Below are 17,200 nucleotides of genomic sequence, written 5' to 3' on the forward strand. Positions count from 1 at the left end.
TGACTTGTGTATGTCTAAAGGAGTATTGGGCTGCAGTTTCTCTTCCAGCCACTAGAGACTGTGAGCTGCTCTCTACAGCCTACACTTGTGCAGTAGAGGCAGGAAATAGATGAGTGGCTATTTTATCTTGTGTTTGTAGTCACATGTGGCTGATGGTTTGTGAGTTTCCTGACAGCAGTGACATGGAACAGTCTATGGCTGGATGATGATGTGTGAGTATTGCCTTTGGGGGAATTGCATGACTAGACAGGACCGGATTATACACTGTATTAGCGTGCATAATTCCAGGGGCCTTGTACAACTGTTTTTGATAGACCCCTGCATGTCTATCAGTGTACTTAAAAGAGTTGATCCTCCAGAATATCTTGCACTTGATCTGCAGGAATTTACATTTAGGCTGCACTCAGGCTGAGTTTGATACATATGTAATTGCCTAGTATGGAACCAAGTACAGTTAGTTTTGACACAGTTCTTAGAAACAATACGCTTCTAGAAATTTGGACAGTTGCAGCATTCTATTACATTATTGCTTGCATAAACTGCATAGTCCTGATGGGCCCAACACCTCCTGTTTGATTCGCTGTCGAACATTCAAATTTACCGAAAGTTCAACCATGAACGTCAAACAGGGACAGTTTACTGTGTGGTATCTTACCGCATTAAGATACCGCTCAGCTACTAAAATACTGCATGAGTTCTATTAAGTCATGCAGTATTTTAGTAGTGAAACATTCTTTAATGTTTCAGCTGTCAACAGGGTTCTCCTCTGGCAGCTGAAAGTCAAAAGAATTGTCGGCATTGCCCGACAATTAAAAGCCAATTTTTTTAGAATGGCATGGGGTCCAAGCCCTTTGGGCCTGGTATGGATTTTGAGTGGAACCCCCACGCCAACATCTTTTTAAAAAAAAATGGCATGGGGGTCTCCCCAAAAATCTATTCCAGACCCTTATCCAAGCATGAAGCCTGGCAGGTCAGGAAAAGGGGAGGGGAGCGAGCCCCCCCCCCCCCGAGCCTTTAGAATCGCTTTAATGCAATGGTCCTATGTTCAAGATAAACCAGTAGTGTCACTGGGCCACTGTGTTTGTCTGGCATTGCAGCTATTCCTGGTGGCGGAGCTGCAATGGACTCCTGCCGCATCACCCTGAACGTGCCTGATCTCGTCTGAACTTGGAAAGAAGCAGGGACAGCCCTGGTTAGTACTTGCAGGGGTGACTGCCTGGGAATACCAGGTGTTGTAAGCCTTTCCCCTCAATAATCTGAGATGTCTGTGTTTTGAAAAGTATCTCTGGCCGAGGATGCTAGGCCAATCACTGAGGTCAAAACACTCGACAGGCCCAAAGCCAAATGGGTACGTGAAGTCTATCATGGCACTAGACAGATGTCTAAACATCCTTCTTTTTCGGATGGCATCGGTCCAATCGGTGGTTTCTGTGCAAGAGGTGGATTTCGGGTGTTTTAGAGTTTTGTTTTTTTGTGGTCCATGCCCTTTGGGCTGGCTGCAGTCTTTCTCACACACACACACACACACTCCCCCCCCCCCCCCCCCCCCCCCAGTTTTTCATAAAGGTCCTAGCTCTGATGCTGGGCTTACTGAGGACACAGGGGATGTCAATCTGAGAATACCTTAATGTTTCTTTGTTCAGGGAGCAGTCGGTTCCAAGTTTTAAGCAAAAGGTATCCTCTGCATGAGGAAATGGTATCTACATTGAAACTCTTTCCTACGTGCTGTTCCACTCTAGGTATGTGTATGGAAACAATCTATCTGTCTGGGTCTTGAAAGTCAAAGTAGTTGATTGTCAAAAGACTTTGTCCCCGGGGTATTGTAGAGTCCATATTGGTGGTTGTTTGGAATCTGGAGAAGGGGTCATTTTTCTTCCAGTGATATGGAAAATAGTAACCACTGATGCTAGTCACTCTGGTTGGGGGGCTGGTTTAAAGGTTGCTACATTTCAGGGATTTTGCCTTCACAGGAGGGAATACTGCTCATCAACATCTTGGAATTTCGGGCATTATGCCTTGCTCTGGATTATTGGATGAGATAGTTGCACAGGTCTGTGGTCGGGGTTCAGTCTGACGATGCCACAGCAGTGGTGTATATCAACCATCAGGGCGGTGTTTCAGTCTCACATACTGCCTGGGGCAGAACAGCATGTGCTGTCTCTGTCAGCAGTATATATTCCAGGAAAAATTTTTTATATATATATACACTATACAGCATTTTATAGGAAACTGGCAGGGTTTTCCTTCCCCAAAGGTCAGCTGTTGATACTGAGAGAGTTGGCCCTACATCCTGAGACATTCTCAGCAATCTACCAGTGTTGGGATGTGGATCTCCTGACTTCAAGGCTCTACAACATGTTAGGTTTTAGGTTGTGTCCAGAATGTGCTTTCCATTGGCATTAGGGGTAGATGTGCTGGTAACACCTTAGAGACCAGTCCCCCCTAATCTATGCCTTTCACCGATTCAACTATTGTGCAGGATCCAAGAGAAAGTAACACTGATAATAGTGGTAGCCTGGCCTTGCCCAAGAGGGCTTGATACACCTACATATAGTTCATCTGGCAGTGGACGCTCCTTTGACTTTTATCAACCAATTATCAACAGGATGGTAAATGTAGTCCTATATAATCCCTACTCTTACTGGTACATACCGTTGGGCAATTGAGCCACAGCTTGCCTACCATATAATCCACACAATTGTGTAATTTATCACATGATCTCTACAGTGGGACTACATTTATCATCCTGTTGATGATTGGTTCATGTGTAACCTCAGATTGATGTCGACCATCCCTGCTAAGGAATCATTGGACTATTTTGTGACACTGTAGTTCACTACTGTATCCTGGTAGTGTTAGTCAAGTGGGTTATATTTACTACTTACAGATAACCTGATAGGTTGCCGTTGCAAGATTAGTTCATATGTTTTTGGCTATACCATGACGTCATATTTTTTATTTTAATAGTGTTGCAGACAACGTTGTCTGAAGTGTGGTGATGGATATTGTTTGATTATTTTTGTATTTAATTGGCAATTATTGCTTTTACATTTTTTGATATGCAAAAAAATTGCTTTATTTTTACACCTTGTTTGTGATGGTTTACTGTGTGGTCCATTAATATAACCGCTTTGGTGAACATACTGTTCACAATCTTTTTTCAGTAATATTTTGGTTATTGGACCGCAGTTATTTTGTGTAGCAGAACCTAATGTATTCTTACCTCTCCCCCCATATATGTTTATAACTGGAAATATTACTTGCCTGGTGTGAAGCCAGGAAGTGGCACCCGCGGAAATGTGTGATTGAAAGGTTTTTGTCCTATTTCCAATCAGGAGGAGAAATTAAATTGACCTCAGGTACCATTAAGGGTCAGATTTTGACTCTATCCACTTTTTTCTAGTGACCGTTGTTTCTCACTCCTTGTTTCCTATTTCCTGTAGGATATAACGTGGATGGTCCCATCTGTCAGACCACCCTTGTGTCCTTGGGACTTGAAGTTGGTCTTGGCTGTCCTTGCAGAAGCCATCGAACCAATTAAAGAAACTTTAGGCCTTTGACTCGGAAGGTGGCTTCTTTGGTTACTATCACTTCTGCAGGAAGAGTATAAAAGCTGGTGGATCTTTCATGTAAGGAACCGTGCTTGGTCTTGCAAAATGAAGAGGTGATGTTGTGTCCTGCACTAGATTTTTGTAGATTGATTATTATTTAATTTATTATGGAAGGATATAAGTTGAGCGCTTCATCATTTATATAATTTGTTTGCACATATCTTGAGGTAAAAAGAATAGGTGATAGCAGCTTACTTTTGATCACTAGGTTTTGTGGAGCGCAGGGGGATTTTTTGTATATTTATTTCTGTCTAGTTGTACCAATTTACCTCCCGCAGCAAACATGGATGTTTTTGGGTTTTTAGAAAATAGGACCATTAATTTAGAAGATGTATTTAATAAGGATGGAATCAGTAAAAATGGAGATTTGGATACTCTCTTTAGGAAATTGGGCCACCTAATGGAGAAAAAGGTTACCACATGGTGGGATATGGCCACTCATGAAAAATACCTAAAAGATAGGTTGGTTCCCAGAAGATTAAGATGGGATGTTCCCATTAGTGATGGGCTCACGGATACAGATTCTGTGGAAGAATGGTTTTGCTTTTTTAATGAAAAGGGTCTAGAACTAGTGCAATTTTTACTTAAGAGAAAACAGAAAAAAATGAGGAACTTGGAAATGCAAATAGAGGATATAAGGAAACAAATAGAACCATTTAAAGATACCCCGCAAATGGTAAATTTGACGAAAAGATTAAGTAAAGACCTTGAAAAAGTTGACACGGAAGTGAAATTTAGGAAAATGAAAAAATATCACAGGGATATTAATGATTTTTCCAAAAATTCAGTATTTAAGTGGCAATCCTCAGCTCCCAACCCAGATATAGGATCCACTAATTCTACACCAGTTAAATCTGTAGTGGTGAATAAAGCTCCCACTCCACATGTGGCATATAAGGAACCAGAGAGGGGTACCTATAATGAGAATCAGCAATATAATTCACAATCTTATCCTACTCCCAATAATGGGTGGAGACCTGTGAAGAGAGGTGGACCATATAATGAACCACCAGGGAGAGGTAAAAGAGGGAGACCATATTACCAACCGTATAGATCTAATCAGTCTAGGTCAGACTATCAACAACCGAAGAATTATTATCCACAACAAGGGATGAATTATCAACCGTATTATGAGAGAAGCCCTAGGAATGGGGATTGGTATCCACCTAGGTATGATAATCAGGGTCCCGTCCCAACTCAAAATAGGTTTGAACCTTTAAATTATTATCCCAGTAGAGATTTTTTAGAGAGGGGCAAAGGAGAGAAGAGTCCAATACCAGGGAAACAGAAAAGCCCAGGAAGAGAAGGGGCTGCAGAGGAAGTAAAAAACAAAAGGAAAAGAGATCAGTAGGGGAAGGGATCTTTAATATTAGCGGGACCTCGCTTTCAAGAGAAGAAATTATGGTCCTTGACAAAGGTCTAAAATTTGCGCCCCCTAAGAATATGGATAAGTTCAGTACTTATATAGATACGCAAAAATATATCAGGAAATTAAATCTGAAGAAATATTTTTTAGGGCTCACAGGAGCCAAGGATAGTGCTTTTAAGAATTCTAATGATAGATTTACCCATACCTCATTGAAGAATAAATCTGTTTTTAATCCTCAAATTAGTAGTAATAACCAAGTGGAAGTTTTTAAAAAAAATGGTTAATAAAGATTTAGAGGATCTACATATTCCGAATAAGAAGGGTAACCGTGGATTCCAAATAGGTATGAATAAATTAATTAAAAGGAAAGACATAGTAGTAAGACCGGCAGATAAGGGAGGAGGGATCGTTGTACTCTCTAAGGATTATTATTGTAGTGAATTGCAGGCACAGTTGGATGATGTGAACACATATCAGAAATTACAAAAGGACCCCACAAGGATATACAAAAAGGAATTGGAACAATTAATTAAAATAGGTGAAAAGAAGAAAATATTAAATAGTAAAGAGGGTAGATATTTGGTACCGGAATGTTGCCGTATACCTGTAATTTATACAATTCCTAAGATCCATAAAGATTCTGTGAATCCACCGGGGAGGCCAATCGTCAATGGGATCCAATCGGTATTGGCCAGATTAGGCCAATATATAGATACTTTTTTACAACCATTGGTCCAGAATACGGTATCATATTTGAGGGATACCAAACATCTAATTCAACTTTTGGAAGAAGAAAAAGGGAGTTCTAATACAATACTGGCCAGTGCTGACGTATCCTCGTTATATACGATTATTAACCATGAAGATGCACTAGAAGCTACGGGGTGGGGTCTTAGGGAATTAAGCAACCTCAATTGGACACAGAGAAGATTCATTACACAATGTCTTGATTTCAGCCTAAGCCACAATTATTTTTGGTATGATAAAGTTTTTTACAGACAGATTAGGGGTGTAGCTATGGGAGCTCGTTTTGCCCCGAGTGTGGCAAATTTGTTCATGGCCCACTGGGAGCAAGAATCAGTATACAAAGATAAACCTGTTGAACTGGCAATGTATAAGAGATATATAGATGATGTATTCATCATATGGAAAGGGGATGAAACAAAATTAATGGACTTTTTAAAACAATTAAATAATAACAATAAGAATATAAAGTTTATATGGAAATGCAGTAATCAATCCATCCAATTTTTGGATTTGGATATTCGAGTGCAAGGGGAAACTATTAGTACTAAAACGTATTTTAAAGATGTTGATAAGAATGGTTACATTCCGATAGAGAGTTGCCATTTTCCCCCTTGGTTACTCAACATCCCAAAGGGCCAGTTCATCAGGTTGAAAAGGAACTGTACATATTAAGATGATTATGATACTCAGGCTATGATTTTGGAAAAAAGGTTTATATCTAAAGGGTATGTGGTGTCGGATCTTGAGAAAAATAAATTGGAGGTGGCTAATATAGATAGAGAAACTTATTGCAAATAAAGTTAAAAATGTTGATCAAGTAGCGGTCATCTTGGATTTTAATTTACAATATAAAAAGATCTAAAACATTTTTAAGAAACATTGGCCAATTTTAAAGATGGACCCCATATTAGGTAATCTATTGCCAGAACAGCCCAAGTTTATCTACAGAAGAGCCCCTACATTGAGGAATAAAATAATGAGGAATGTATTGGATCCACCGAGGGTGAATAGAGAAAATACCCTGTTTAGTGTTACCGGTTTTTTTCCCTGTAAAAAATGCAGTGTCTGTAAAGCTACAAAAGGGCAGAATCAAAAAAGGAATGCGTTTATATCTAAGAGCAATGGGAGGTCATTTGAAATCAAAGATTTTATTACGTGTAAAACTGAAGGTGTTGTCTATGTTCTAGAGTGCAACTGTGGTCTGCAGTATGTGGGACGCACTAAAAGGGCTTTGTGGGTTAGATTGAGAGAACATGTGAAAAATATACAAAAGGGTAACCCAAAACACAGCGTCTCCAAACAGTCATCATGGGAATGACCCCTCGGGATTGAGATTCTGGGGGGTAGAACGATATAAAAAACATTGGAGAGGGAGCCACAAGGTGAGAACAATAAGTCAGGCAGAGTCGAAATGGATTTTTCTTATGCAAAAGCTGACACCTAGAGGTTTAAATATTGAATTTGACCTCAATTGCTTCATTAATGATTTTTAATGATTTGTAATACTGCTTGGTTTAACTTAAAATGTTTAATGCAAAAATTGGTGGCGTATAAATGATTTATGTATGTATTTATTTATGTAAACATGTGGTATGGGTACTACACAGGAGTTTCATTGGAATAGGTTTATTAAATTTTATTTAATTCTTTAGAATTATGACTTAATTTTAATTAATATTTCTTCAAATTTTATAATTAATGTGTTTTAATATAATCGCAATATATATAATTAATTTTTTAATAAAAACATTTTTCATGGAATGGGGCAGCTTCAATAAATTTATATAGGGGAGCGGAGCTATTTTCAGTGGATATATGTTATACATATATCTATTAATCCCCTAGTCACATGTATATATTTATACATTTATCAATTAAATTTTTTCCCTTTTCATTTTTTTATATTTATATATGGATATATATTTTATATAGTGTATAATTAAATACAATTTTAATATTTTAAATAAATTGATTTGTTTAAATAAAGTAATTTATGATTGAAGAGTAAATGTAATGAGTTTAAGCAGAGAAGGTATAATGGGAAACCAGGGGGAGTAGCGGCGGCACACGGCTGTCCTGTGTAGATCGGGCTCCAAGAAAATGGAGGTCATACACGCCCCTTGCAAATTATTCCAAGAGCTTAAAAGGAAGTCCTGTCATCAAATGCGGCATCCTGAAGAAGCCACGTGATCGTGGCGCAACGCGTCGACGTATTTCCGGTCATAGGGGTGACGTACTTCCGGTTCCGGGTTCGGACGCCATCTTGGTACACCTGAGTATACCCATAGCACATGGGAAATTGCTTCTCTCTGTTGGAGGATATGTGAGTGCGTTTTTTGTTATCTTAACCTTGAGTGCATTAAAATAGTGTTGCACTATGGAGGTCTGTTCTTTTCTTGCATATGCGCCCTGTTTTTGAGCCCGTATTGTGAGGGAAGGTATTTGAGAGGAACCCATTGCTTGGAGGAGGATCTTGATTAAAGTCGGTGGAGGCAGTGGAGTATCAATATCCTGGCAGATATATATTATATATATATAAAGCTTTGTGACCCGCAAGGGTCGAATGTGGAAGGTGAGGGGGCACTTTGGCTATTAATGAGGGGAGTCACTTCAAGAGTCACGAAGAGCACAATTGCAGCATGGAGTGAAATCATAACCACAGTGTATTGAACACTTTTATTATTTTGCACAGTGTGGCATCACTAATAATTTTGAATTTGATCTTGCATTATATTTTGTATAATATCACTTTGCACAGTTTAAGTGTCATTCTGTTGAATATCACTATTGACCACTAGGGGGTGTATAATTTATGTGGGGGATTTTGCACTAGATTTTTGTAGATTGATTATTATTTAATTTATTATGGAAGGATATAAGTTGAGCGCTTCATCATTTATATAATATGTTGTGTCCTCATCCATCTTCTTGCCTAGAGTGGCTTTTAGTTTTTACTTAAACTAGGACAGTGTCTTGCCTTTCTTATTTTCCTAGTCCACAGTCTGCATGCTCTGGATGTGGTTTGGGTGGTCAGGATTAACTTTGATGGCACAGGTCAAGAATCCTGATTTGTGCTGTCAGAAGAGCCCAGAAATGGCAGGCTGTTCCAGGTCAACTAATTGTTGTTGGATCCACTAGTAAATCACTCAAGCCTATGGTTTGAAGGATAAGGTTCCACCCTTTCGGATGAGAGCACACTCAACCAGGAGTGTGGGGGCATCTTGGGCTATCTGCCTTCAGGTGTCACTTTCTCAGGTTTGTAAGGCCCCTACATGGTCTTTGGTTCATACGTTGATAGGGGTTTACCAGGTGGATGTCAGAGCCTCAGAGGATTCTGCATTTGACTGCAGCGTTTTGCGTACGGCTGAATAGGTCCTTGGGGATTGATTGTGGTGGCTATTATGGTGTCACCCACCCCTCAAAGTTTTTTTGTATTGCTTTAGTACAGTCCACATAGTCATTAATAGCCTGCTCTGTGTCCTGTGATGTACGATAAAGAAAATCGGATTTTTTCTACATACATACCTGTAAAATCCATTTCTTGGAGTACTTCACAGGACACAGAGGTTCCTGCCCTTTTTTAGGAATGTAATTCTTTGCTACAAAGTACTTCCTATGTAGGAGGGGATATAATGGGGGGGGGGGGGGACTTCCTTTCTGGTCGGCCAGTGTCCATAGCCTGCTCTGTCCCGCGATATACTCCAAAAAAATGGATTTTACAGGTAAGTATTTAGAAAAAAATATAGAATTTTTTCTTTTGTTTGTCTTTTGGCTTTGCACTGTTGTAACCCTAGGTTTAAGGAGTATATATCAGCTTGGGACTGTTCATAAAATAAACAATGCTGATTTATGCCCAAAGCAAACGGGCCCTCCTTATCTACTTGGACTCAGAAATCAATTTTTTAACTGGTGTAGTTTGTCTCTTGTGTAAACATGTGAACATTATTGGCCATGTGTGAGTGACTGGACTTAGATCAGCAAGATTACATAAATTTTGGCAGGACAAGTATCCCACTTCTGCTTGCAATGGCTTGAAAAGTAACTGGTCTGAAGTATAGGTGTATTTTCCTCTTAACTTTTACTGAAATATTTTCCAACTGTTTAGGAACTGTTACAAAGCAAATTTTTCATCTTAAGTCCTGCGCCATTGAAGGGACTCGTCTCTCCTGCACAAACACCAACCTGTCGGAGACGGTCAGCACGTTTCAGCACTGCCAGCAAAAGCATCCTGGCTAATAAATCTGCACTAAAACCATTTTCTCTGTCAGTGACTAAAATGAATGTTAGGTAAGTAAAGCAACCTATTTATGGTAATTTTATTATCACCTTAATATGCTTATTTATTTCTTTAGCTGTCAATTGTGAGAACGGTCTTTCCATGCTAACGGTACATAAGGCAATGAGTTTCATCCTCTTTGCCATCTGTTAAAAAATTATTCCTGACTCAAAACACACGCTGACTGGAGCTCAGAAATGCACAAATCTCCCCATTCTTTTTAATCTCATTCTAGTTTGGTCTTGGAGTGGTGGCTAGGGAGCTCTCCTTCCCCTTTTCTTGGCAGACTCAAGAGCTTGCACACACAAATTCAGCTGCCAACAGAAACAAGATAGTGGATACTCAAAGTACTTGAAATACAAAGATAGGGCACTGAAGGAGATCAATCACATATACAGTTGTGTTCAAAATAATAGCAGTCAGACATCACTAACCTGATCAATCACTGTTTTTGGTAGAAATGATATTTCTACATAGCAAATAATTTACTAGCAGGTGTAGTAGAGTAATAGAAATCCAACAGACCCAACAGTCATGACACGCATGCTGCTGATTCTGTGTAATTGAATCACTAATTGAAAGGGGCATGTTCAAAATAAAAGCAGTGTGGAGTTCTATTAGTGAGGCCATTCATTCTTTGAAAAACAGGTGGCAATTATTGCCCTTATTTAAGGAAGGAAGGCAACAAATGTTGTACATGCTGGTTACAGTGCATTTCTCTCCTGAAATTCTGAGGAAAATGGGTCGTTCCAGACATTGTTCAGAAGAACAGCGTACCTTGATTAAAAAGTTGATTGGAGAGGGGAAAACATATAAAGAAGTGCAGAAAATGATAGGCTGCTCAGCTAAAATGATCGCAAATGCTTTAAAATGGCAACCAAAACCAGAAAGACGTGGAAGAAAGCGAAAAACTACCATTCGAATGGATAGAAGAATAGCCAAAATGGCAAGGACTCAGCCAACAATCAGCTCCAGGAAGATCAAAAAAGGTCTAAAGTTACCTGTGAGTACTGTTACAATTAGAAGACACCTATGTGAAGCCAAGCTATCTGCAAGAAGCCCCCACAAAGTCCCACTGTTGAGAAAAAGACGTGCTGAAGAGGTTAAAATTTTGCCATAGAGCACATTGACTGGCCTAAAGAGAAATGGCGCAACATTTTGTGGACTGATGAAAGTAAGCTTATTCTTTTTGGGTCTAGTGGCCGGAGACAGTTTGTCAGACGACCCCCAAACACTGAATTCAAGCCACTGTACACTGTGAAGACAGTGAAGCATGGTTGCGCAAGCATCATGATATGAGGATATTTCTCATACTACGGTGTTGGGCCTATTTATTGCATACCAGGGATCATGGATCAGTTTGAATACATCAGAATACTTGAAGAGGTCATGCTGCCTTATGCTGAAGAGGAAATGCCCTTGAAATGGGTGTTCCAACAAGACAACGACCCCAAACACACCAGTAAACGTGCAACATCTTGGTTCCAGACCAACAAGATTGACGTTATGGAGTGGCCAGCCCAATCCCCGGATCTTAATCCAATAGAAAACTTCTGGGGGTTACATCAAAAGTGCAGTTTCTGAGGCAAAACCAAGAAATAGAGAAGAACAGTGGAATGTGGTCCAATCATCCTGGGCTGGAATACCTGTTCACAGGTGCCAGAAGTTGGTTGACTCCATGCAACACAGATGTACAGCAGTTCTCAGAAACAGGGGTTATACAACAAAATATTACCGTATTTTTCGCACCATAAGACGCACTTTTTTCCCCCAAAAAAAGGGGGGAAAATGTCAGTGCGTCATATGGAGCGGCCGGTCCGGTATTTCCACTGCCGCCGTGTCAGAATACCGGGCCGGCCACTCAGCTCTACAGCGGGACCTTATAGAGATGACTGCTGACCTTTGGGGAGGGGGGGGAGCGGGTACCTGAATTTGACAGATACCCGCTCCCACTTCCGTGGAGTTGTTCTTTCATCTTACCTGTTCCTCTATCCAGCGGCGCGGTCTTCCCGGCTTCTGTAGTGTGGGCATGACAGCCGGGTGCCAAGTGCGCATGCGCAGGAAGCGGTGCTTTTTGTGAATGGTAAGGCGGCACCTGGGACACATGACAGATCCCAGAAGCCGCCGGACCAATCACAAAGCGCAAGTGCTTCTCGCTCATGCGCACTGGGCACCCGGCTGTCATGCCGAGCGCCATTACAGAAGCCGGGAAGACAGCGCGCGGCTGGATAGAGGAACAGGTAAGATGAAAGAACAACTCCTCGGAAGTGGGAGTGGGTACCTGTCAAATTCAGGTACCCGCTCCCCACCTCCCCAAAGGTCAGTAGTCATCCCCTGTACTATCCACAGTCTCTGGTCATCCCTGTACTGTGTCTGCAGTCTCTGGTCATCCCTGTACTGTGTCTGCAGTCTCTGGTCATCCCTGTGCTGTCCGCAGTCTCTGGTCATCCCCTGTACTGTGTCCGCAGTCTCTGGTCATCCCCTGTACTGTGTCCGCAGTCTCTGGTCATCTCCTGTACTGTGTCCGCAGTCTCTGGTCATCCCTGTACTGTGTCCGCAGTCTCTGGTCATCTCCTGCACTGTGTCCGCAGTCTCTGGTCATCTCCTGCACTGTGTCTGCAGTCTCTGGTCATCCCTGTACTGTGTCCGCAGTCTCTGGTCATCCCCTGCACTGTGTCCGCAGTCTCTGGTCATCTCCTGTACTGTCCGCAGTCTCTGGTCATCCCCTGTACCGTGTCCGCAGTCTCTGGTCATCCCCTGTACCGTGTCCGCAGTCTCTGGTCATCTCCTGTACCGTGTCCGCAGTCTCTGGTCATCCCCTGTACCGTGTCCGCAGTCTCTGGTCATCTCCTGTACCGTGGCCGCAGTCTCTGGTCATCTCCTGTACTGTGGCCGCAGTCTCTGGTCATCTCCTGTACTGTGGCCGCAGTCTCTGGTCATCTCCTGTACTGTGGCCGCAGTCTCTGGTCATCTCCTGTACTGTGGCCGCAGTCTCTGGTCATCTCCTGTACTGTGGCCGCAGTCTCTGGTCATCTCCTGTACTGTGGCCGCAGTCTCTGGTCATCTCCTGTACTGTGGCCGCAGTCTCTGGTCATCTCCTGTACTGTGGCCGCAGTCTCTGGTCATCTCCTGTACTGTGGCCGCAGTCTCTGGTCATCTCCTGTACTGTGGCCGCAGTCTCTGGTCATCTCCTGTACTGTGGCCGCAGTCTCTGGTCATCTCCTGTACTGTGGCCGCAGTCTCTGGTCATCCCCTGTACTGTGGCCGCAGTCTCTGGTCATCCCCTGAACTGTGTCCGCAGTCTCTGGTCATCCCCTGAACTGTGTCCGCAGTCTCTGGTCATCCCCTGAACTGTGTCCGCAGTCTCTGGTCATCCCCTGAACTGTGTCCGCAGTCTCTGGTCATCCCCTGAACTGTGTCCGCAGTCTCTGGTCATCCCCTGAACTGTGTCCGCAGTCTCTGGTCATCCCCTGAACTGTGTCCGCAGTCTCTGGTCATCACCTGTACTGTGGCCGCAGTCTCTGGTCATCTCCTGTACTATGTCTGCAGTCCATTAGTTCAGAATTTTTTTTTCCTGTTTTCTGCCTCTAAAACCTAGGTGCGTCTTATGGTCAGGTGCGTCTTATGGAGCGAAAAATCCGGTAAGTGATTCAAAGGAAAGCAAAATCTTCAAACATTTTTCAGTTTATATAGTGAATGTTTGAGTTTGTAAAGAAGAATACAAACACTGCTATTTTTTTGAACAGTCCAATATTCACTTTTCTTCAATTTTTTGAGAGGAACAACACAAATTTGATCTATTTTTCTTCATGTTTTTTTTGGAATAGAATGTGTAGTGTTCCCAATGCATTTGTGTGTATGGAAATAAAAGCTATTAGAAGGATTTTGAGCTTTATTCACTTTTTTCAACACACTGCTATTATTTTGAACACAACTGTACATATTGCATAATAGTCCATAATGGCTTAGAATTAATTTGATGTCTGAGGATATAGAAAAAGGACCCTAACCCTGAGGGTGATTGATTTACAGGCCGTATATTTGGGACACTGGAAGCAGAAGTCAGAAAGTCTTGGAAGGCAATGGTAGAGTGGTGCACATCTATAGATCACATAGGTTGTGTGCCTTATGATATCCTGTTATTGGAGGTGTTGTGTTGACAACTGGCTGAGACTTATTCAGAGATAATAAAGAAGCTGGTTTTAAGCACCTTAAAAAAAAAAAAAGATGTATACCAGGGCTTTCCTCTGCATATACAGTGGGTAAAATAAATATTGAACATGTCACCATTTTCTCAGAAAATATATTTCTAAAGGTACTATTGATATGAAATTTTGACCACATGTCGGTAGCAACCCATGCAATCCATACATACAAATAAAACTAAAACAATAGGTTCAGAAATTAGGTTGTAATAAATGTAATAAAATGGAATGACACAGAAAAAAGTAGTGAACACACCAAATTAAATTTAATACTTCGTACAAAATCCTTTGTTGGTAATGACTGCTTCAAGACGCCTTCTGTATGGAGAAACTAGTCGCATACATTGCTCAGGTGTGATTTTGACCTATTCTTACACACACAGTCTTCTAATCTTGAAGGTTCCATGGGCCTCTTCTATGAACTCTGATCTTTAGTTCTTTCCATAGATTTTCTGTTGGATTCAAGTCAGGTGTCTGGCTGGGCCATTCTAGCAGCTTTATTTTCTTTCTTTCCAATTGAGAGTTTCCTTGGCTTTGTGTTTGGGATCATTTGTCTTGCTGAATAGTCCACCCTCGTTTTATCTTCATAGTCCTGGTAGATGGCAGCAGATTTTATCAAGAATGTCTTGGTACATTTTAGCATTCATCCTTCCTTCAACAATATGAAATTTGCCAGTACCGTATGCTGAAAGACAGCCTGATACCATGATGTTCCCTCCCCTATGCTTCACTGTTGGTATAGTGTTTTTGGGGTGATGTGCAGTGCCATTTGACCTCCAAACATTACATTTTGGTCTCATCTGACCAGACTATATTCTCCCAGTATTTCACAGGCTTGTCTAAATGTGCTGCAAACTTTAAATAAGCTTCAACATGCTTTTTCTTTAGCAATGGAGTCTTTTGTCGTGAGCATGCATACAGGCCACGGGTGAGTGAATTACTTATTGTTTTCTTTGAAACAATTGTACCTTCTAATTCCAGGTATTTCTGAAGCTCTCCACAAGTAGTTCTTGGCACTTGGACAACTCTTCTGATAATTCTTTTCACTCCTCTGTTAGAAGTCTTGCGAGGAGCACCTGGTCATGGCTGGTTTACGGTGAAATGATGTTCTTTTCACTTTCACATTAGGGCCCCAGCCGTGCTCACTGGAACATTCAGAAGTTTAGAAACCCTTCTGTAACCAATGCCATCAGTATGTTTTGCAACAATAAGGTTGCAAAGGTCTTGAGAGAGCTCTTTGCTTTTACCCATCATGAGATGTCTTTTGTGTGACACCTTTTTTTATAGACATCAGTTGAGACTGAAGCAGCTGATATTAGTTTGCATAGACAAGTGGCAGGATTGCTTTCCAAGTACTCATAGATTTCAGCTGGTGTATTGGCTTTCCAATGCTTTTCGCACTTCCCGTTCTTCATGTGTTAAATACTTTCCCCTCTGTCATTCCATTTTATTACACAACTTAATTTCTGAACTTATTTTGGTTTCTTTGTATGTATGGATTGCATGTGTTGTTGCCAACATGTGGTGCAAATGTCATGTCAATAACACCTTTAGAAATATACCATATTGCCAAAAATATTGGGGCACCCCTCCAAATCATTGGATTCAGGTATTCCAGTTGCCTCTATGGCCATGGGTGTATATAATCAAGCACCTAGGCATGAGGACTGCTGCAAAAAACATTTGTAAAAGAATGGGTCTCTCAGTGAATGCAAGCATGGCACCGCGATAGGTTGCCACCTGTGTAATAAGTTCATCTGTGATATTTCCTTGCTACTAAATATTCCAACTGTTAGTGCTATTATAACAAAGTGGAAGGAAATGGGAACAACAGCAACTCTGCCACAAAGGGGTAGGCCATGTAAAAATACAGAGCAGTGTCCGCGCAGAAGTTGCCAAATGTCTGCAGAGCCAACATCTAAAGACCCCCAAACTTCCTGTTTCAGATTAGCACAGCAACAGTCAAAAAACAACAGTGTTTTTATTGTCAACGTTTTGATGAAACTCAGTCCATCTTTCTCAAGACACTAAAACATAGAAGTGAACAGACTAATAAACCCAAAGTCCCCCCCCCCCCCCCCCCAGTGATGACCTTACACAATGCAGTGGTTAAAAGTCACATACATGGAAAGGGTAAAAAAAAATCACAAAGAGTAAAACAAACTAGTTGAAAAACAAGCAAACTCCTAGCTGAAAATAAGCTATAAAAATGACAAATTGCAAAAAAATGTGGAACAAACAGAGCAGGTAATAATTATTCAAGGATGGCCGCCATAGCGCATGGAAAACACCAGATAGGCATGGACCATCCTTAATAAGTACCATGTTACCCCATGACCAAACACCCCACATGTGGCAAAAGTAAACAATTATATGAACGTGAATAGCACCCGACCTAAGACCATAGATTGACAGAAAACACAAAGCCCAAATGGGCTTAATGAACAGCTAAGCCTCAATTGCTTTTTATGATACTTCTGGTTAACTACCTGTTTGTGCGTTTGACAACCGAACTGATAGAGAAATGATGGGCAGAACAGTTAGTGGTATATTTGCTCTCTCACTGGATGGATATCCATTTGCCTGCCTTCTTTTTACTTAGGTGTTCTGACCCTGATCTCTTTGATAAAAGTTTTGACATATATGTGTAAATTGCCATGTTATGCCGTTTTTTTGCTTTTTTGTTTCTATATTAGACTGATTCCTTTGAGTGCGCAAACTTTTTCTTTAATAGAAACCTCAGTTTCCATACTCCCTCCTTTTGATTTTGATGGTGGAAACCAACTGCCTTGACTGACACCAATAGGAAAAAACATACCGTCATTACTCCTCTGCAACTATTCCTATATCTGAATCCTCAGGTTTCTTCTTTCTGGTTGTGAAGTAATGATTAATGCTATGTACATGTTGTACGTATTCCTATGTTTGTGCACTGTCTGTTTTTTTCTGTGGTTCTATCTCATTTTCTGCCATTTAGGTGCTATACTAGACG

The 17,200-nt window shown here is 41.2% G+C and overlaps 2 protein-coding genes across 3 annotated transcripts in view; both read left to right on the forward strand.

The window, feature by feature from the left end:
• Positions 1 to 17,200, forward strand: part of NUSAP1 (nucleolar and spindle associated protein 1) — a 354,820-nt gene that overhangs the window by 250,684 nt on the left and 86,936 nt on the right. For both annotated transcript variants that reach the window (XM_089686683.1, XM_089686682.1), the window contains one exon: positions 9,833 to 10,014. In XM_089686683.1, the coding sequence (XP_089542809.1) occupies positions 9,833 to 10,014 (182 nt within the window). The remainder of the gene's footprint in view (positions 1 to 9,832; positions 10,015 to 17,200) is intronic.
• LOC149455078 (uncharacterized) lies at positions 3,895 to 4,962 on the forward strand. Its single transcript, XM_089686678.1, has one exon. It carries the CDS (start codon positions 3,895 to 3,897, stop codon positions 4,960 to 4,962), a length of 1,068 nt encoding a protein of 355 aa, XP_089542804.1.

This window comes from Staurois parvus, unplaced genomic scaffold (genome assembly GCF_062004578.1).
Source record: "Staurois parvus isolate SC_StPar_1 unplaced genomic scaffold, SC_StPar_1.0 ptg000406l, whole genome shotgun sequence".
Lineage (NCBI taxonomy): Eukaryota > Metazoa > Chordata > Amphibia > Anura > Ranidae > Staurois > Staurois parvus.

Excerpts from the sequence above, each read along its gene's own strand:
- LOC149455078 (XM_089686678.1), top strand. The coding sequence starts at position 3,895 with ATGGATGTTTTTGGGTTTTTAGAAAATAGGACCATTAATTTAGAAGAT.